General features: G+C 34.2%; 3 protein-coding genes and 1 pseudogene across 3 annotated transcripts; 1 reads left to right on the forward strand and 3 right to left on the reverse strand.

The window, feature by feature from the left end:
* Nucleotides 1-816: 816 nt before the first annotated feature.
* Nucleotides 817-6,564, reverse strand: LOC145559200 (putative pectin methylesterase CGR2). The gene is made up of 7 exons (XM_081620636.1): nt 6,408-6,564; nt 4,818-4,995; nt 4,427-4,466; nt 4,278-4,316; nt 3,382-3,756; nt 2,428-2,486; nt 817-1,187 (listed from the first exon to the last, which is right to left on the reverse strand). Exons 2-7 carry the CDS (start codon nt 4,938-4,940, stop codon nt 1,035-1,037), a joined length of 789 nt encoding a protein of 262 aa, XP_081476762.1. The 5' UTR covers nt 4,941-4,995; nt 6,408-6,564; the 3' UTR covers nt 817-1,034.
* A 707-nt stretch (nt 6,565-7,271) lies between these two features.
* Nucleotides 7,272-9,947, reverse strand: LOC145559202 (cytochrome c-like). The gene is made up of 3 exons (XM_081620637.1): nt 9,738-9,947; nt 8,418-8,551; nt 7,272-7,693 (listed from the first exon to the last, which is right to left on the reverse strand). The coding sequence occupies exons 1-3, from the start codon at nt 9,847-9,849 to the stop codon at nt 7,598-7,600; spliced, it is 342 nt and encodes a 113-aa protein (XP_081476763.1). The 5' UTR covers nt 9,850-9,947; the 3' UTR covers nt 7,272-7,597.
* A 714-nt stretch (nt 9,948-10,661) lies between these two features.
* On the reverse strand, nt 10,662-13,483 carry LOC145559203 (cytochrome c). The gene is made up of 3 exons (XM_081620638.1): nt 13,279-13,483; nt 11,795-11,928; nt 10,662-11,109 (listed from the first exon to the last, which is right to left on the reverse strand). The coding sequence occupies exons 1-3, from the start codon at nt 13,388-13,390 to the stop codon at nt 11,017-11,019; spliced, it is 339 nt and encodes a 112-aa protein (XP_081476764.1). The 5' UTR covers nt 13,391-13,483; the 3' UTR covers nt 10,662-11,016.
* A 3,564-nt stretch (nt 13,484-17,047) lies between these two features.
* Nucleotides 17,048-18,688, forward strand: LOC145560504 (amino acid transporter AVT1I-like; annotated as a pseudogene).
* The last annotated feature ends 2,767 nt before the right edge of the window (nt 18,689-21,455 follow it).

Consider the following 21,455-nt stretch of genomic DNA (forward strand, 5'->3'; position numbering starts at 1 on the left):
CCGACTCGAACCCGAGAATTACCCTAACCCGTTTTAGCCCGTGAAAACCCGAATTAAATCCGACCTATTGTTTACCCGACCCGAATGTAATCCGACCTGTTATAAACCCGACCCAAACCCGATAAGAAGTATGACCCGACTCAAGCATGATCCAACCCAAACCCGACCCGCATAGGTTATGGAATTAATCTGAATTGACCCAACCCGAGTTGACTCGACCCACTCTTATCCGACCCAAACCCGACCCGTTTACCCGAATTGACAACTCTAGCGCTAGCCACCCTCCTTTTGCCCATTGTGCATGCGTGTGTGTTGTATATATATAAAAAAAATTCCTTTTTGATTTTTAATTAAATCCACCTTTAATCTAATTATTGTTTATAGGTTTTGTGATGATTTTTATGATGTTTGATTTTAAGTATGATGTATATAAATTTTCAGATTTGGTTTTGAATTAAAAAGCCCCAAATCACAAACCCTAGATTTCTAAGTTTATGGATATTAATGGAAATTGTTTATGGGTGATTTAAATTATTGAAATAGGTGTTTTAAAACACAATTACAACAATTATAAATGCTTTAATAAAGCTGGAATTTTTGTATATAAGCTACAATTAAGTTTCTTAAAGGGTTTTTGATTACCCATTAATTGGGAATAAAAGTAAGGGTTTTAAATTAAATTTCAGCGCCTATAACATGTGTTATACTTTATTTGTGCTGGGCTGTGCCACAGGTCAACATGTTGATGTTTTGGGTGTGGGAGTGTGGGACAAGGGACCTCAGTGACTCACATTAGACAATTTGGCAGTTTAAGTATGAAAGAAAAACTTTCAAGAGATGCATTCTGGCATTGAGAAAAATGAGTGACAACATTCCCAGATTTACCTAAGCTAAATTTTGATTACAAGGGTTCGGTAATTTCTTCACCACCATGTAATATATTTATACTCTGAGCTATGCAGTAATGAAAAGGGTTAAGTATCACTCTCACACCAAGCCTTGTGCCCTTGTATAAGTACATGATCTTTGCGAACTCAAGGATATGCTTTCAAGTGGAAAATTTGACAAGATGGCCTGTATGAACGCTTTACTGCAGCCTGTTCAAACTTCTTCGTTGCAGCTTCATTTTCCTCTAGACTTGTTTGAACAAAATATCTAATCCACCAATTAGCACTCCTCAATTTGGCCTTGACAAACAAAAGATCAGGACATTATTCTTGCTGTTGAAGGCAAATCATAAAAATTACTAATGTAACAGTAGAATTACGTATAATGACTAATCATTGGTGAATAAGAATTCCAAGATAAATGAACGATGTGGCCAATCACAGTAACAAGTTGAAGAGATTTTCTGAAAATGTTTACACAGATGTACATCACGGCAATTAATGAGCAATGGCTTACCAATTACCAAACCCTGTGGCACATGGAATGGGCATTTTAAAAATGAACATGCCCCATAAATAAATTATTACTCCATCTATCCCTAGATATTTAGCCACATAGGCCACTTCTACCAAGTAAAAATGTGAACTTCCCCATATTCCTCTCTTTAAACTATATGGATCCTTCCTCAGGTGTGCTTTAACGCTACTGAAGCACAAGATTCAATTGGAAACTATTTGGACAAGCTGAAAAGACTTTGGCCTGTGGTTCCTTCTACTCTCCTTTGCCTCTCCCTTAACCTTTTTTGGCCATTGGCCCCCTGCCTGTTCCCTTTGATGCCACCCCAAAATCGTATAAACAAAACATAAAGATGAGGAAATGAAATAAAACGGAGTATTCTGTGGCTCTGTGCAACCTCTAACTCTTCGGATTTTATACTTCGTATAAAATGATCCCCTTCTATGTGGCACAGAACTTTGAAGTTTGCACAAATTAATACACAATGCAACTAAGATGCCTTATAATGGGGTCATAAGGTATAGTGATTCCCATATAGCACTCAAAGATGAATCTGTGCAGAAACATTCAATGCAAATGATGCAGTGAGGCACAAAACTTTAATCACTTCCTCTTTTGGCTATGTTCCTTCACAAATTTAATTTTAAATCTAACTTTTCAAATCTAATTTTAGCCCAAGTGAAGGGACAAGGGCTTGCAGACATGAGCAAAAGGTTAAAAGAAAATAAAGGTCCAATTTTCTCAGTAAGAAGCAGACTAGAAGCCACCATAGTTTGACAAGCTCTAAGCATTGAGTTAGAAACAATAAATCTTTATTCTTCAGTCTCCACTTCATTAGTACCCCACTGCAATTACTCAAGATAATTTACAAATTGGATATATTTGATCTATTCAGAATATGGACAAACTGGTATCCTGAAAGCCAGTCATGAGATGGATCACACTTTAACTATAAAAAAAAGGAAAAATTTACCCAATTGAAAAAAAGTATAAGGAATTAAGGATAAAAAACGCGTCACTTACAGGGCGACCAAATTTGGATAGCTCAGCAACCTTGGCTCTCTGTTGTCGTCCAGGATAACCTATTATACAGGAAGACAAATCAGCAAATCTTCACAGATGAGGAAACATAATTAATATAAATGGGATATTTTTAACCACAAAAGATTTATCTGATTTCTCACTTGATAGGTTACCTATAATCTTTTATCTATAATTGACATTTGACAATAAGTCAATAACTGAAACGTACATTACTTGTTTTGATGACTGCAATGCCCATACTTAATCATGTGTTCACACTATGGTTTGCTACCTCTCCAATGTTCTTACCAAGTGTGCAAATCAAACTACAAAGTTAAGAAAAAGATGGTAGGAGTATCCATTATCATTTACCTCCACATTGTTCGAAATGCTTTATGTCAATTATCCCTTAAGCATCATGAGTCTCTTAGCCTTTCATCATATATACAAGTTAAAAAATCAAACTTCAAGTTCATGCGTTTTCTCTTAAACTTAGCTATTGGGGTCTACGAATAATAACTTAATTGCATACCTATGTCTTATGCCCTATTACCTATGTCCTCCCTGCCATGCATATGTCTTATTGCATAAGTGCTCACTGAACTATATAATATACTGATCAGATAGATGATTCTGTAGCTTTTAGACTTTTTCGCTCTAGAAAGGACATGCCAACTGCCAGTGACCATACTAAAAAGATAAGGATCCTGTAACACTACTCCTCATGGGAAATATAAGCTCAAAAATCATACTTCGTAACTTAAAGGTAAGCCAACTCATATTTCATCACACTTCAAGAGACAAAAGAGCAAACATAACCTTCATCATATATCAATTATCTAGTCATGCACTTGGTCTGGTATTGGACAAATGACGGCAGATTCAAAAGGTTAAATTGGGTTTTTAAGCAGAAAATAAATAAACTTGCTATGGTTTAGAATTTTAGATCATTACCAGTGAAAATAACAAGACCCTCAGAAGCAACCCTTGCCAATTCAGGAAGTGTTCTGTTAAGGTATCTAGGAGACAAATAATCCAGTGCATCTGATACCATAACAAGTGAAAATGATTTTGCACGGTATGGAAGAGGAAATTTGATATCAGCAACCCGTACAATAGCTTTACGCACAAGCTTCTGGCACTGATTATCAGCATCATCAATGTCATATGGTTCCACTCCCCATGCTTCAGTGCCGCCTTCTTTTAATAGCTTAGACACTACAGAACAAGTATCAGGGCCTACATGTAATACTTTATGCATGCTGTCTCCGTATGCTTTCTTTAGAATAGGTAACACCTGTTGCAGCTCTAACGTGCATGACACACCACCTACAGAAATGTAACAAGGTCATATACTTGAATAATTTACAGACCATCAGCTTGCTACTGTTCTATTCTCCTGGCTAACAAACAAATTTTTTTTGGCAAAACAAAGAATTTGTTGCATACAAGAAAGTTAAACATACAATTTAGGTTATCATGAAGTTACTTTCAGAGATTAGCTCAAGAAAAATATACATGTTGTTACCCCGCCTCCCACCTCACCCCACTCCAGTACCCCACCCCACTCCAAAAAAAAAGAAAAAGAAAAGCATTGATAATAGAGTCCGTGCTACGTATTTCATTGGCCATTGGTGCTTGATAATTGGATACCTTAATACCTAGCTTGTGTACACAAATTACAACTATGTTTAAAAATACATCTTAGCAACTGAAAAATAAAAAATCGTACCCATCATACAGCCATTCTCATTAAGAAGTGTGCACACAAACAAAGGCAATACCACAAGTTAAATTTCTATCACTAAACCTACATAAAAGAAACCAAAAGGAGTGAGTTATAAAGCTACCTTCAAATCTACTCACAACATCAACCCCTCTTGTCCAACCTGCAAAGCATGAAAGGAAAAAATTCACACATTGATTTAAGGTGTAAATGAAATAATTAAAAATTATTCACAAGAGCATGAACTAATAAGTAATACAATACATTACAAACCTGAATTGCTGTATAAGTAGGCATAGAAAAGGATTGTACCCTGAAATTGATAAGAAAGTATAAGAAATTTTCTTTTTGCATAAGAAAAAGTTTACTGAAAACAACATTCTGATAAAAATGTACTTTTTTACAAGAAATATTGACATGAAGCATAAAAGGAAGTAAAGAAATAAAAAATGTTGTTTTTTTTTTTTTTATTTATTTTTTTTTATTTACAAACTAGTTATTAGTCAGGTCATTTCAACCTTAACTATCAACAAAAAAGTAACTAAAAATCAAAATAACAACATACAAAAAGGCCTAATATTGGAACACATACGGTGTCAGATGTTAGTACAAGAAAGTGTAAAACCTGCTTTCAAATGGCCATGCATAAAGAAAAGAGAAGTACCAAAAGCACAAGCCCTATAGTCAAAAGAGGTGATGAGCGTGACTTTAATTGCAATGACCCTCCCAAAGAAATGTTCCCACTATCAACTAAACGCCGAGTAGGATTTACAGGTCTACGTGACATTGCAAAAAAAAAACTGGCAAAGATTATGGTATGAAAACTTGCAGTCCCCTAGCCCCTGCAAGATAGCAGAACAAACAATTAGATTAATTTGCAGGATATAATCAGGGCATGTCAACAAAAAGTAAAAAATTTGTTGAATAAAGGGGATATCATGTTATTATATTGGCTAACTAGATGTGGCATCTCAGGTAGATATCGCATCTCATACCATTGCCCAAGGCTTGTTTTGAGGCTTCCATCTGAGACAAGATACAGAGCCATAGTCTCTACCCTTAGAATTTAATTGAAAATGCTAATCCTGTATACTAACATGGTATCATGAATTACCTCCCTTCATATTTACTGCCACTATACTATTTCAATTACACTATCAATTATTAAGGTACCAATTATTTCCGGATAGAGGATCATATGTTTTGTTGTGCTTTAAATACACAACAAAACACGAACAAAACATGGAGGCCTCTTCCCAAGTTGTCTACTGTTCTACAAAGCGGTCTATGGCCATAAGCAATATCAAAAACATGGTGCTCTAAGCTTCCCTAAAGACATATAGTATCAAACTATATGATTAGAAATACATTCCCTGCCAAAGATAGAGGAGATACATAGTGCATACACTCTCTAAGAGTCTAAAATGTACATTATAATTTTCTATCGAACAACTAGAGTTCCCAAAAAAGATGATTTATGAACATTTCACCAAATTCAAAAGCTTTAGTTATATTTCTCGTAAAGAAAGCAGCTACTTAATTCTAATACCCACTTAACAGCAAACACCGTAGTCTTTTCACCATAAATTAACACTTCTCACCTTTTCTTGCCACTTCTATAACACATTTCAAACTCGTTCGCCAATGACTACCTTTCCTTATTTTATTTATTATAATTTTTTTTTTTTAATTTTAGAATGTTTATGATTCACATGATCACTTCACATTTCACAGCAATTAAAACCAGCCCAAGCTGAGACAATTCCAGCAAGAAACTAACAGTTACATCGCAAACTACTCCCTCGTCCCTCCATCCCACTTTAATACGCCACATTTACGGTACAAGTTACGTGTAATTCGCTCAAAATCACATAACCATCCTTGGTAATCAATAAAACAGAGAAAAAGCAGGCATTTTTCAGTATTGCACAAAATTTCAACAGCAATCTAGGGTTTCAGGCGTAATCAAACCCCTCAAAATCAGAAACCAATATTCAAATTAATTCAGTTACAGGAATTCCACAAAATGTATACAATGCCATAAAAATACAAAATCATAGATAAAATTATTAACAAAAAGAAAAAGCAATCAAATTAATAGATAAAGAATAAACACAGGAAGAATGCGAACAATATATAATTCAAAAAATTGAAAAGATAACATAAAATAAAGCAACAAGCAACAATTATCAAAAGCAAAGAATAAGGAAATGAGGAAATTAAATGAAATAAATTGGTATAATAAGAAATAAACCTGGAAATGAATGATTAAAATTAGGAAATTTTGGACATAAATGACGAGGATTCGTAATTAGATCTGAGGCTTTCTCTGTCTCTCGAGCTCAAAATGAGAGTGAGATACTTAAACAATGGAACTGTGCAACGCCTTTGGCCCTTAGCCAAGGTTTTCAACTTATTATTCGATTTTTGTTGCTTTATTTTCTTTTTTTCAATGGCTAAATTATAACAACCATGAATCCTTTTTTTTTTAAATGAAATTAATCAAATTATATTACTCCTTCAGTCTTTTATTAAAGCTTAGATAAATTTATGCATTATATGGGTATATGATACAGAGTACAAAATTAAACACGTTAAAATAATATATGGGGCAATCTTTATGGGACGAAAGGTCAAGAGAGTACCAACTATATTAATAAATGAATTGCATGACTAGTCCTTCATATAATAGGAATAATTCAAACTTTGTTCAATGGTGTCAAACACAAGGGTACAAAGTATTTATTTATCATGATAAATTATTGTTTAACGAATTTTATAACGTTATTTATTAAACTAAGATTGAGAATCATTAGACAATGGGTATGTAGATATCTCAATTGTGCGTATGTTTAAACAACCTGAGAGCCCTACCCGTCCCTGTACTGGCTCACAAAATCACTACATACATGAACCACGAGTGCCACACACTGCCAGTCTACCACACGCCAACATGCTAAGAAATTTGCTTAAACAATTTCTTCAATTTCACTATTAATGAAAGTAATGATTTAATTAAAATAAAGATTTTTTTTTTTAAACAAAAGGAAAAGGTACACCCATACCAAAGCATCTTTATAATAAGAAGTTAACGAATCCACAATCTGAGCAGATAAAATTGAGCTACAAGTTCATATTTAATGACAATGAGAAATTGTATCTCCCACAAAATAGACAACATTTATCAGTAGAAATAATACAAAGTTCTTATTCATCAATTAACTTCGGTCCAAAGACAATGCTTCATCGACCAGCCTAAACAGCAAAGAATTGCAATATGGAAGGAAGAACAAAAGACCCATAATAACCCAAGTTTATAGCCTAAATAACAAAGAATCATGCTGTATTTTATTTGAAAAACAATTATTGCAAGCTCCTTTCGCGCAGTTGTGCTAATGAGAAGTTCTAGATGTTATCTCCAGCAAGAAAATGGATAGTTCGCAATTATTCAGCAGTAGCTTCTTTCAAATACGCGATCAGGTCTGCACGATCTTGTGGTTTCTTCAAACCAGGGAAAACCATCTTTGTTCCAGGAATGTACTGCACGGCACCCACAATATGTGCAAGTTAATTCTAAGAAATAGCTTCAATACTATCTCCAACATTCATCAAATTATTCAAATAATAGAGAGCAGTTATATTGGCCTTAATAACATCACAGAATGTAGATCTCCTAAATATGTAGCTGCCTCTGCCCCTATTATAAGCTAACATAGTACGGAGTATAAAGTTACAGGGATCAAGAGATCTAAAACCTATTCAAAGTGTGTTTACTTGTAATTGGGATGGACAAAATGGTAAATAGGAAATAATGTTAGCATTCTGCTGCAGTGGAAGAAGTACATCAACAATTCAGGAGCAAGAATAAAATATTTTGCTCAATTATATTGACTTTGAAACGAACTTGAAGAAAGCTAAAACACTACACAACTTGTACAGCATAAACACAAGAGTGAAGAAGTGGAGGTAATTCCATTTACTTATAATGCAGAGAAATTTCACAGACAAATAGATGTAACGGAAGACATCAGCCTATGACTCAATACTCAAACTCTCATAGTTCAATCAACTACCCATGTCAAAATATTCTACACGACTACACGCATGACATGTCATTTTGGGCTAAAAACATGCAAGTACTTTTATACGACAACCAATTTTTGACACTATGACTTGGTAAACACTTGTGGCACGCGAATTATGATAAAACATAGGCTTCAAGAATCAATTTGATGAAAAGAGTACAATTAAGTCATCAACATACCTTCTTTGGGTTCAGCAGGTAGTCGTACAATGTATCTTCTCCCCACAAAACAGCCTTATTCTTGTTAGCAGAAGAGTAAGAATATCCTGCAGCTGAGCCTGACTGCCTACCGAAAAGACCATTCAGATTCGGACCTGTAATGTCATAAAACTGAATCAGAATAGCTACACGACATTACCAAGAACATAACAAGGTCACTAATCACAGAAAAGTACTTAGTAAAAGATACATGACCAATACACATCTTACATGATCATCATTTACCACAACATTGACAGAAACTTGAAGACCATAATACAAAAAAACAAAAATTATATAATGTGTAACTAAATATCACATATTCACATGTAAGTGCCCTGATGTTTGTAGAAGAAATTATAGGCAAAACTCGTAATGCAACAAATTTAAAGATAAAAGCACAAATTAGACTCTCCAATGAAACAACTTACAAATACAAGTTCACTCAAGCATAAGCATGCTTGAATATGATAGAGCAACAAATCATTGCCCAAGTCCATAGTAAAAATCGTCTAACTGAAGCTAAAAACCTAAGAAAATTAAAAATACAAAACCCCTTCGAAAACAATACACATATAACTTAAGCCACATATACCCTTGGATAATAACAAAGTTATAATCTAGAGCTCCTTATTCAGCATTGAATCACAATCTCTAATAGGTGCACATAGTAGCGCACTAGGACGCGCTTACACCTTACATAACTAGCAATAAAGCTGCCTTGGAATCACAATCTCTAATAGGTGCACACAATAGCTCTTACATATCTAGCAACAACGCAAGTGTTCGAATCACTATCTCTAATAGGTGCACATAGTAGCGCGAGCTTACACGTACAGAAGTAGCAACAAAGCTAGCCTTCAAATCACATTCTCTAATAGGTGCACATAATAGCTCTTACATAACTAGCAGCAACGAAAGTGTTCGAATCACAATCTCTAATATGATGCACAAAGACTTGATCACATATAACAAGTAGCAACAACGCAAGTGTTCGAATCACAATCTCGAATAGCTGAACGTTTACATAACATAAGTAGTAACAACTAACAAGGCGTTCAATTGTTCAAATCACAATCTCTAATAGGTGCACAAAAACACACAATAACGCAAGCATATGAATCACAATCTCTAATTAGCATATAGCAAGGCCAAACTCGATGTACCAACTCATTAACTAGAGCAATTCTAACCCAAAATCTGAAATTATTAATTGATCATCAATCTTGATTAACATTTAACACAAATTCCATAACTTGATTAAGCAACACCAACATATACTGATATCTAATATGTTCATACCTTGCTTATGACCAGCGCCTTTTTCGACGGTGTGGCACTGAGCACATTTAGTCCTGAAAATCTTGGCTCCTGAATCTTTGTTTCCTGCTGGTGCTTCGCTAAAACTTGCCATTTTTAGTAACAAAGATTGTTTAACTTGCTACAATTAGCCTGTCAGAGGAAGAAAATGGAAAATAAAGTGGGAAATTTAGAAAATTGAAGAAACTTCTGGAAAGTAGAAGGATTTTTATCACGAAACCTGTCTTCAGTCTTCTGGTAGCCTAGTTTTTAATGGACGAAATCAACCCACGTGTCTACTTAATACGTCCATCTTTTTTGATTAGTAGGACTACATTAGAACAAGTGTTCTGCTTAAATACATTTTTTTTTTGTTAACTTGAGCTAGTTAAAATGGCATTGCACGCTATGACACAACATGGAAAAGGCATGATATGAACATGAGATGGACATGGCATGCCACATTGGTGTACCATAAAACTAGAGATATGAACATTAGTGTAGCATTGAAAAAGCACTTGAAAGCCGACTCGACAAAGTACGCCGGAGGCACAAGGACTGTGCCTGTATGCTGCATCCATGTAAAAGCATAAACACATCACATTTAGCTAGTAGAGTAGTAAGCTTGATCATGGGGAAGGCAGAGCCAAGACAAGTTAAGGCGCACAACCAACTTCAAAATTCTGGTAGATTTTTTACAACTACAGGGATGACACTATGGTTTGACAGACCCGGAAAAAAAATCAGTTGTTAAATTAAAAAATTAATTGGTCAGCATAAACACATTCAAGACAAATGAATTGAAGCTCCTTGTTTCACTTCTGGAGAAGTATTAACGAAGCGAGAACCTACACTAGACTATAAACTGTAGGATACTATCAGAACAAGAACAGGAGAACAAAAGAAGATACTTAACAAGAATGCATCTGTAAGAAAGAAATGAATCGTTGAAAGTTTCACAAAATCTTAACGATTACAATTCAAACCATTTGTAAACCTTAACACGCTTCTGTGACAAAAGAGATGGAACATTTTCCAATTTCTTCCCTTCTACAGAAGCAAATCAAGTCTGTGAGTCATCTGTAAACAATTGTTAATAAACCAGGCTGTAGCAGCATGGTATAATATGAATCTAGGGTGACATTTCCCCATCATGGTAAAACTTATTTGCAAAAACGAATTCTAAGTTGGTCTCGCTAAGGAAAAAAACTCATTTTTTGATCAAAATCCTCCTTTGATCTCTCCTAGACAAAAGGAATCAAGTATGTGTGGTGCGATCAGATCACTGGGTAGATTCCTTCAGGTATGCAATAAGGTCAGCACGATCTTGTGGCTTCTTCAAACCAGGGAACACCATCTTTGTGCCAGGGATGTACTGTATGATTAAAAATGGTGTAAGTAGATTGTGACAGAGACAAGTTACCACACAACATACGATGACAACTAGTTTTTTACAACATTTAATTATACAAACACAGCCTCAGAATAAAACGGAATTCCTCAGGTCGAAAGAATCATATCATGCAAACTAAGAGAGTTAAAATTGCACAAAGTTCAAATTTATTACATCAATGAAACAAGATCCAACTCATAAGGCTTCTTTTACATAATATTCGGCTTTCATAACTCTTTCAGGGAGAAAGATTCCAAAGATAATATAAGCTTCTAGGCCAAATCTTTCTCAAAAAGGACAAGCATTTTTTGATGAAAGATAAGGCAAGTTATCCATTTATCATGGTATCTCACATATTTTTCAATTAGAACAAGTTGGTTTGTTTTCAGAACACACAGAGCATTTCAGTTCCAAAATTCTAAATCTCAGTTTTACGTTTTCAACTGAAGACAGGGAGCAAATAAAAAAAAAATGCTAAAAAAAAAATTTAAAAAAAAAACAGACAGCTTAGTAGAAACCATATGACATAAAACATAGACAGGTAAACACATGACAGGAGAACATATCAAGGGCTTTCGAGTATTTTTGACAACTGAACCAGATTCCTTAGAAAACAAGAAAAATTAAAAGATTCCATATGTAACAATTTTATAGATAGATAACAAACCTTCTTGGGGTTGAGCAAATAGTCATATAGTGTGTCTTCACTCCAAACGACAGCCTTGTTCTTGTTAGCAGCAGAGTAAGAGTACCCAGCAGCTGTACCAGACTGCCTACCAAAAAGACCATTTAGATTTGGACCTGATTCAACACAAAACAGAATCAGAAAAGCTTGATATAATTCATCAAGGTCACAAAACCAAATAATCTCAGATGCTATTCAAAAAATACAGTTAACGACAGCAAATACAAGATAATTATTGGGTCAAGCAGCAAAAACTTGTTAATAGACTGTATAAGCAAAATCATGTCATCACATCAAAGGGCAACAGGCACACAGAGATATCTACAGACTACTAATACAATTAAAATTGATCGACTAACTCTCTAGAAATTCAAGCAACTGGATACAAACCATTCCAATCGCATCAACAAGATATTATCAAATATCAAGCAGTTGGTTAAAATTGAGATACAGCCTAGACATGTTTGGTATCAGGACAGTTGTTTCCTAAGCTTATGCAAAGCAAGCATCAACATGGTACATAGCATCAAACGTATCTAAAGTCCGGTCCTAAATAGCTCATTTTGGAACAAAAAGGCTAAGTAACAAAGAATGCAAGTCATTTATTACTTGATCGGTATTCATTAAATGAGCCCAATATAACATTACCCTATTTCCCTTGAGGAAAAATAGAGCTCAAACCTTGAAAATGTAAATTAGTCATTCATAGGTAAGCTAGAAAGGTATCTCCACGAGAAAATCTAAGACATATTTGCACAACCGTAACAACGAAAACGATGAGACTGAAAAATAAGCTACATTGGATAGAAATTAATATGCACATCTAATCCTACAATTAATACACAATGGAATCCCAAATTGAAAATCAAATTACTCCAAAATGAAGTCATTCGAATACAATTATAATTATAAATTTATAATTACGTAAACAAATAATTGAATTATGATGTTGTTTCTTGGTCCATCAACATTTCTAAACAAGAATTCAACTGTCTTAATCTAATCATTTTGCAAAAGAAAAGTAAACCTTATGCCATCTTAGTCAACATAAAGCAACTGCTAAACTTTCCACAAATGTCCTCCCCTACTTTACAATTTAATTCCACGAATCTCTCATTCAAACATCTTAGGAGCATAATTTACAATCACACCAAAGCAATTCACAGACTTAATCTATGCTTAAAATCAATCAATCAAACATAATCTTGAATTATCAATAACTCTCAACGATCTACCTCGAAAATTCATAGAAAGTTAAACCTAAATCAATTTCAGTAAAGATGAATTAATCACAGAACCTCGAAACTAGCAATTCAAAATCAAAACAGATCTAACTCACAATTCATAGATCCAAACAACAACACTCACCAAAATCCAAAATCCACATAATAATCCTAAAAACAACAAAATATGAACTAATCAAATTCCGATAAAAATTGAATAAAAAAAAAAAATCAGAAAAAGACCTTGTTTGTGACCAGCGCCTTGATCAACGGTGTGACATTGAGCGCACTTAGTCTTGAAGATCTTAGCTCCGGTATCCTTGTTACCAGCAGGTGCTTCGCTAAAAGTCGCCATTAATTTTCTCTCTCTAAAGTTTCTCTCTCTTCTGGTATTTTCTTTTGGTTCAAGAAAGAAGAAGGCAAATGCGAAAAATTACTAGGGTAGGAGAAACCTTTGAAGGAAGGAAAGGGTTTGGGCCGAAGAAAGAAGGTCGGTGGGCCGCCCTTTTTGAAAGGTTAGCGTTTGCGTTTCTCACGCCTTTTACGAATGTGAAATTGCCCTCTTGCCCCTCTATTAGCCACAAAATGCATACAAAGTTGAACTTTTGATGTTAGACTTTTTTATTATTATGATCAGGAATTTTGACCATGGACTGGTCACAACTCTCATGAAGGTATGTCCATATGTTTTTTTGTAAACTAGTTTTGTTTCGGTGTAATTTATCGATTTTAAGTAAGATCGAAAGGTGGGGTGGTAAGAGACTAAGGGTTTGTTCACATTTACTGAATTGAATGAATTGATTTGAACTAAAATGAACTGAATATTTTATGAGAGAGGGAAATTAGAAATTGAACTGAACTGAACTGATTAGAGCTGAATTGAACTGAACTGAAATTAAGTAAATGTAAACATGCCCTAAGAGTAGTGTTAGACTGTTAGTGGGCTACCTTATAATTGATCATAAAGAGAAAAGTAGTTTTCTATCATTAATATTATAAAAGACTAGTGAAATACCAAAAGAGAAAGTGGTGATAGAGTCATTTAGATTACCAACGAGTATAAATAATAGATTATATAAATCAATCATGAACCTCAATAATCAATTTAAGCTTTAGCTGAGTTGGTTCTTTTAACAAGAGAAGTTTGGGCAAAGCATTGTGTGTGTTACATGGGGCAATAAAAGCTTAAACAATTATTGGAAAAGAGAGGACGCCATAATAACGATTTTGTATTCTTAAAATAGACATAAGGCGACTATATCAAGATTGCACATCCTTCTTTTTTTTTTAATACAGTATAGATTAATGAGAATTTATAGTCAAAGTTGTTTAAGATTGATCCATAAAATACAATGGAATAAGAAGTATTTTTTTAGGAGTATCAAAATTTTAAGAAACTTTGTTTACAATTCCGGCATTAGCAATCACGTTGTCGTGTATTGGCTAATATATTGAATGCAACTATAAATATATCATTGTTTTCAATTAAATTAAAAATAATGTTAAAAAACACATTATTTTTTTAGGTGTGATCCTCGAGCACATATATTAACAATACTAATGGCGATATCATGTCAACATGACATGATGCAATGTCTATACTAATGGCGATACTATTAATATTGTTTAAATATATAATGATAGTCATTATAAGGATAAATACCATAGAATCGTCGTTTTGTTATTAATTATTAGTGCTTTTTAAAAGATAGAAAAAAATTTAAGTAAGATGAACAATGAAGAATGAAGGGATCAAATTACGAAGTGAATAAATTAAGACACCCAAGTAGGATAAAAATTATAAAAGCAAGCTTGCTTGGTTTAATTAAGTACTCTATTTATTTACTCTATTAATTATTTATTTACTCTATTAATTATTTTTCATGCTCAATCAAGCTAAGACCAAGGCAATTGGCTTTAGAACAAATCAAAGAGGTTAATTTCGCTTTGCTTCTTAAAAATATGTAAAAAAAAAAATAATAAATAAATTAAAAAAAAAAATTCTGATTTTAGGCTAATTACAAAAACGTGTAGTATAAGATAGTTAAAGGGGTCGTTAAACTGAATAATAATAATGCAAAAGTCAATTAATATCCTTAGAAAAAATTGAGTTGAGCTTTAAGAAAAACTTTATAGGTATAATGGAGATATTACGTAGTATATTATTTAAGTACTTTAGTATACATACATGTGAACATTGTATCCTTATACCCTATTTAGAGTCTTAAACTCTTCATATAAAACACATACATTGACTAACCTTCAACCCTCACGGCCTCACAATTAATTTGGTGCAAATTTCCACCCTAATGCATCCTCACTTAACGAGATTCGAACCCTCCTAATCTGAAGAAAAAAAAAAAACAGCCTTGCAATTCAAGTATTCACTATTCAGTATTCCTTTCACACAACCTCATTATATATAGTACTTGGCATGACACTAACACATGAAGCATGAAACATGATACATCATATCACAGTGCTTTCAATGATAGCCCGGATGCAAACAAGAGCAGCAATTACAACCACCCATAGGCCATACCTTAGCAATCAAAATTCAATCATTTGGTGTAAATTGAATGGCACCATACAAATGTTCGTTGATAGGATTAGCTCGAGTCATTAATTTGAAAGTTTTATAATCTAATCATGCATTATATATTAATACTATAATAATTAATATATAATGCACGATTAATTAAATTATTATGCACGTGATGAAACTCCCAACACTCCACGCATTCTAATCTTTGCTCCATGAGTAGTATAAATAAGAAACACATCTTGAAGAAGAACCTCAACCTTCCAAGCTACTAATGTGCTCTATTTTATCCTCAAAGCTTGGTTGGCAAAACAAATTAAAGTTCAAGCAAAAACCACAATTTTAGTCATGCCGAGTTTCGAAAACCAGGTATATATTAAGTACATTCTCTTGCTCATCATTTTATACTAGTATTATATTTCCAGTTAACTAATTTCTTTTATATTATTATGCATGTATTCAATGTTTCTTGTCATTTTAAGATAATCTCTGTTAAATTTTGAGTGAATATGAAATGGATCTAGACGATTTGAATAAGAAGTAAGAGAGTTTGGTCCACAAATAAGGCTTATGAGATTTCATACTAAAATCAATTGGCAATAGTATGAGGTACTTTTTCACCTTATAAAGTGGAAACATCTCTCCTCTTTCTCCAATGTGAAACACTCATCACAAGTGGGCTACAATGGGTTTCAACAATCTCTCACAATAAAACTTATAGTTACATACGAAAGTATTACAGTAATAGCTAATAACATGTACTTCAAAGTAAAGGTGTTAAACCTAAAGGTGGGGATCCCGTTACCCTTCCCCTTACTAGTTACTACTCTATTCAAAGTCTCTAACCTACTAACTTAGATCTTGTTAACTTGGGAGACGTAGTTCTTACCTTAAAAATGTAATTCTTTCGTTCTTTTTAACTTAACCCGTTTTGACTTTTACACTATTCATATATATGATCCTCTCCTTTAACCGACTTTATTGATGAATTGTATGTAACGAAAAACATATTCATTTGGGATCTTGTTAGAGTCATTTCAATAAGTACAATTATAATATATCATTTTTATGATTCTTACTTATGGAGTGTTTAATTAAAGTTATAAATGGTTAAAGTTCTGCATATTATTGACGAGGTGATATATTCAACATATCAAGTAAAAAGAACAGAGGAAGTACTGAAGTAGTAATTTGTATTTTTTTTAAAATAATAATAAACGGATAACTTAGGGCCTGTTCTGATTTACTGAATTGAGCTGAACTGAGATGAGCTGACCTGAATTGAACTGAATTGAAAATAAGTTGATGAGAAGAGGCCCTTATACTTGTACTATTTAGTACCCATGCATGTTGGTGAATCTACTAGTGGGATTATTTGGATGAGAACATGCATTCATATTAGGACGTGCAACTCAAATTTTAAGGATGAGCACATGCATATTCAATTCATTTTGACAATATAAAGTGTGGATGGAGAGTAAGTGCATAATGAAATCTTCTCTTACACAGCCATTATTGGAGTTGGAGGACAACGATAAGGAATCTTCACTTGAAGAATCCAACACTTCTTTCTTAAAGACTGTTTTTAATGGCATCAACGTTATATTAGGTTCATTCTTTCTCTTTTCTTTTTCTATTAAATTATACATTTTCTGTACGTATTTCATGGTTTTATGACTTTGTGTTAAATTACAAAATGAACGAATATATGCACTACACTGTATCGGATCAATCCTTAAATCATCATATTTAATTTGTGATTTCTAAAAACCCTTATGTCCAATGGAAGGAATCCATAAATGTTCATCATCTAATTAATCATGTTCACAAAACATATAGGATAACATTAAATTCAATTATTCTCAAAATGTAACACTTTATTAAGCTTTTAAGGTGTTTTTTTTCCATGCCCTTTTATGTAATCAAAATAAAGTTATCAACTTAATTACATTATATGATGAACAGGCAATGGAATTTTGATAGTCCCTTATGCACTGGCTCACGTTAGGTTGGTTAAGCTTAATTTTGTTTATTGCCATAGCCGGGGTAGCTACCTACACGAGCTTGCTACTTAAACGGTGCATGGAGGTAGACCCAAGGATCAAAACTTATTCGCACATAGGCGAGTATGCTTTTGGTAATGTAGGCAAAGTAATTGTATCATTCGTTCTTTATGCTGAGCTATATATGGCTACTACAAGTTACTTAATCTCGGAAGGAGATAATCTACACAAGTTATTCCCGGAATTTTCAATTGGAATATTTGGAATCCCAATTGAAGGCAAATCATGCTTCATAATAATCATCGCTCTAATTCTTCTCCCAACTGTTTTGTTGGATAGTCTAAGCATTTTGGCTTACATTTCTGCTGCCGGTGTTTTAGCTAGTCTTTTAATCCTTGTATCTGTTTTATGGGTTGGAGTTTTCGAAGGAATTGGATTTCACCAAGCAAAACATCATGTTCCCCTCTTCAATTGGAAAGGAATTCCAACGGCGATCAGCTTATACATGTTATGTTTCAGTGGTCAGACAGTTATTCCTACTGTTTATATCTCTATGCAGAAAAAACATCATTTTTCCACAGCTTTATTCTTGAGCTTCACATTCTCGGCCTTTACCTATGTTTCGATGGCTGTGTTAGGGTGCTTGATGTTTGGGTCAAGTGTCGAGTCACAAATAACTTTGAACCTTCCAACGAGAAAACTAAGCTCTAAAGTTGCAATTTACACTACATTGATCACTCCTTTAGTGTAGTATGCACTAATATTAAAGCCTGTTGTACTTTCAACAGAGGGTTGGTTTCCTAGCAAATACCATACTAGTAGGTGGTTCAACTATATTGTTAGATTGATTTTGGTTGCTACGCAAGTAGTTATAGCTTTGGCTCTTCCTTTTTTCGGATACTTGATGTCGCTTATGGGAGCGTTGCTTTGCACCGCGGCTGCAATTACAATTCCATGCTTGTGCTACTTGAAGATTTCAAGCACCATTTCTAAATCGAGACCAGCTGAGCACTTCTTCTTGTGGTGCATTATATGCATAAGTTTAGTGTTATTAATATCCGGCACATACACTTCAATATTAGATATATTGGTTGAAATCACACATTAACGTTGTATGCAATTGTGTGTCACACATGTATTTTTTTTTACTGTTTTTTTTTTCCCCTTTTTGTTTTGGCATTAGCAAAATAAAATTAAAAAAAAAAGTATTGGTACTCCTTGCTTGTTAGATGCTTAAATATATACTATATACTTCTTTTAAGTGTACTTGAGTGCATATACTAATCCGTATGACAATGAAACTGAATGAGCTCCAATTCATCGTCACACGTTCAATCTAGTAGTCTATATATATAATAATAATCCATATGACAATAAATTTATCGTCATTATAATTATTTAACAATCTGTATCATATCGCACATGGTTTAATCTAGTAGTCTATATAGGTGAGTAATGTGTCGAGGCAATCAGTTAGATAAACACCTAGTTCATCATCACACGTTAAATCTCATTTTTCATGCTCAATCAAGCTCAGACCAAGGCAAATAATGTTGAAAATGACTTTACAACAAACCAAAGAGATTAAATTCGCTTTGTTGCCGAAGATATGGTAAAAAAAACTTTAACATCTATGAGGCCAATTTAGGACCATGATACAACAGATGAATGACTGGCAGTTGAACAAACTATTGTTTTCATTTGTACTCCGTAAATAATGAGAGATTGAGTAAACATGTTTGTGTGTGGGTATAGTAAAACAATGAAATAAAAGAGAATGAGTGAAAATTAGCAAATGGGGTGCACTAACTACATATTATGTAGTTAAAGGGGTTCACTTAATTGATATAATGCAAAAGTGAGTTAATTTCCTGATAAAAAAAATTGAGCCGAGCTTTATGAAACATTGGAGGAATTTAAATTATTTACTTTACTACACATATATGTGAACATTGTATATATCCTTATAGAATCTTAAAACTCTTCATAAAAATCAACTCATATGAGCAGCGAATTTTTTTTTCCGTTGCTAAATTTAGAGATTGATTTTTTTTTTCCCCGTTGCTAGTACCAGTGACAGATAAAAATATTCCATTGCTAAAACTAGCGACAGAAATAAAAATCCGTTGCTAAAACCAGCGATGGAAATAAAAATCCGTTGCTAAGTTCAGCAACGGAAAACAAATACAACGTTGCTAGTCTCATTTAGAGACAACAGTTTTGCCAATGGAGTAATTCTGTTTCAAAATCTGTTGCTACCTATCTTTAGCAATAGAAAAGTACAATCTAACAACGGATTTGATCTGTTGCTAAACGGTTGTGCCATGTAGATAAAGACAAGGCTGTAAGAGATGTAGCTAGACAGGTTGATGGCGTGGTTGTAACTGGATAGAGGTTCCCCATACTATTACATAAAGTTAGAATTCTCCCCGTTCGAAGATCCTTTACAGGAAAACCATTAGGATCAAACTCTACAGACACAAAATTTATCATCGGTAAATTTACGAACATAAATTAAATTTTTGATGATTTGGGGAGCTAAATAAACATCACGAAGGGCGAGGGATTTATTAGCAATGCTAGAATGACCATAACCCGTTATTGGAATGCGTTGACCTTATCCTACTTGAATATAATTATGAGTGCTCAAATTAAAAAGGGGCAAGAGATTACCAGCATAATTAGTCATGTGGTAAGTAGCACTGGAGTCCGTATAACACGATGAATCATAATTCTGAAAGCCCATTGTAGTAAAAGCGTTCCCGAGATCTATGGGAGTCATCATTGCCGAGTTGTAATCTGGGCCCGAATTGTAGTATGACTATGGTTGTGCTTGCTGGTATTGGTAAGTAGATGGGCTCGCTTGGCCCAGGAATACATGCGGCAAGAGGCTGGCCTAATGCCTGGTGGAGCAGGATATGAGGGGCGTTGACTAGCCCACTGATGTTGGGGATATGGACATGGTTGTTAGGCTTGAGGTTGTTGTGGCGGTGCTGCCTAGAGTGACCCCATTGTGGTACTCCTTGTGGGTGAGCAAACCGGGTACCCAGTCAAAATTTTAGGACCCGGACTTGGAATTAGTTGGAATTGGGTCCTAAAATTCGGATCCGGAATTGAAATTGGTTCAAACGGGTCCTAAATTTTAGGAATTGGTATTGGAATCATCGTGTACCGGTTCCGATTCCGGGTACCCACTTATGTATGTAATTGTTAAAATATAATACAAATTATAATTCTTATTTTAGTTAGGTTCATTTTTAGCGTTTAATACTTATATTTATATATGCATTAAGCTATTTGTATTTATGTTAGGTATGAATAATATTTTTTTAATTTACAAATTAGATACATTCAGCATATTTTAATTATTTAAAATTTATTTAGTTTAGCATATATTAGATAACTAGGTACCAACCGGTTCCGGTTCCAAATATTTGAGAATTTAAATTGGTTATAACCGGTCCCTAATTTATTACCAGGAATTGGAACCACCGGGTCCAATTTCGGTTCCGGACCCGCCAGTTCCTAATCAGTTCAGGTTTCAATTCCAGGTACCCGGAATTTTTGCTCACCCCTACTCCTTGTTGTTGGAGTTGTTGTCCTCTACCATGCCCTTTGCTTCGCCCACGGCCACGCCCTCGGCCACAACCAACATAGCCACCACCACGACCGGCTGACTGGGTCTGCTAATGTTGAGTGGAAGGTGCGGTAGCAGGTTGAGCAAGGCTGTTGGTTTGTGCCACAAAAGATGAAGGTGTGACACTAGTGTCGTTGGCACGACAAGATTCCTCAAGTAAGAGCCGAGATGGGGCCGTTTCAAACGAAGGTAAGGGCTCTGTTTGTTGAATCATAGCAACCACGGTATCGAAGTCGGT

Source organism: Chenopodium album, chromosome 9, assembly GCF_948465745.1.
Source record: "Chenopodium album chromosome 9, dcCheAlbu1.1, whole genome shotgun sequence".
NCBI classification, from domain to species: domain Eukaryota; kingdom Viridiplantae; phylum Streptophyta; class Magnoliopsida; order Caryophyllales; family Amaranthaceae; genus Chenopodium; species Chenopodium album.

Excerpts from the sequence above, each read along its gene's own strand:
- LOC145559202 (XM_081620637.1), bottom strand. The coding sequence starts at position 9,849 with ATGGCAAGTTTTAGCGAAGCACCAGCAGGAAACAAAGATTCAGGAGCC. Across the intron at positions 8,552-9,737 it reads AGGCGCTGGTCATAAGCAAG|GTCCGAATCTGAATGGTCTT; the intron begins GTATGAACATAT and ends ATGACATTACAG. Across the intron at positions 7,694-8,417 it reads ACCTGCTGAACCCAAAGAAG|TACATTCCTGGAACAAAGAT; the intron begins GTATGTTGATGA and ends GGTGCCGTGCAG.
- LOC145559200 (XM_081620636.1), bottom strand. The coding sequence starts at position 4,940 with ATGTCACGTAGACCTGTAAATCCTACTCGGCGTTTAGTTGATAGTGGG. Across the intron at positions 4,467-4,817 it reads CTATAGGGCTTGTGCTTTTG|GGTACAATCCTTTTCTATGC; the intron begins GTACTTCTCTTT and ends TATCAATTTCAG. Across the intron at positions 1,188-2,427 it reads TATCCAAATTTGGTCGCCCT|GCCAAATTGAGGAGTGCTAA; the intron begins GTAAGTGACGCG and ends TTGTTTGTCAAG.
- LOC145559203 (XM_081620638.1), bottom strand. The coding sequence starts at position 13,390 with ATGGCGACTTTTAGCGAAGCACCTGCTGGTAACAAGGATACCGGAGCT. Across the intron at positions 11,929-13,278 it reads AGGCGCTGGTCACAAACAAG|GTCCAAATCTAAATGGTCTT; the intron begins GTCTTTTTCTGA and ends GTGTTGAATCAG. Across the intron at positions 11,110-11,794 it reads ATTTGCTCAACCCCAAGAAG|TACATCCCTGGCACAAAGAT; the intron begins GTTTGTTATCTA and ends TTAATCATACAG.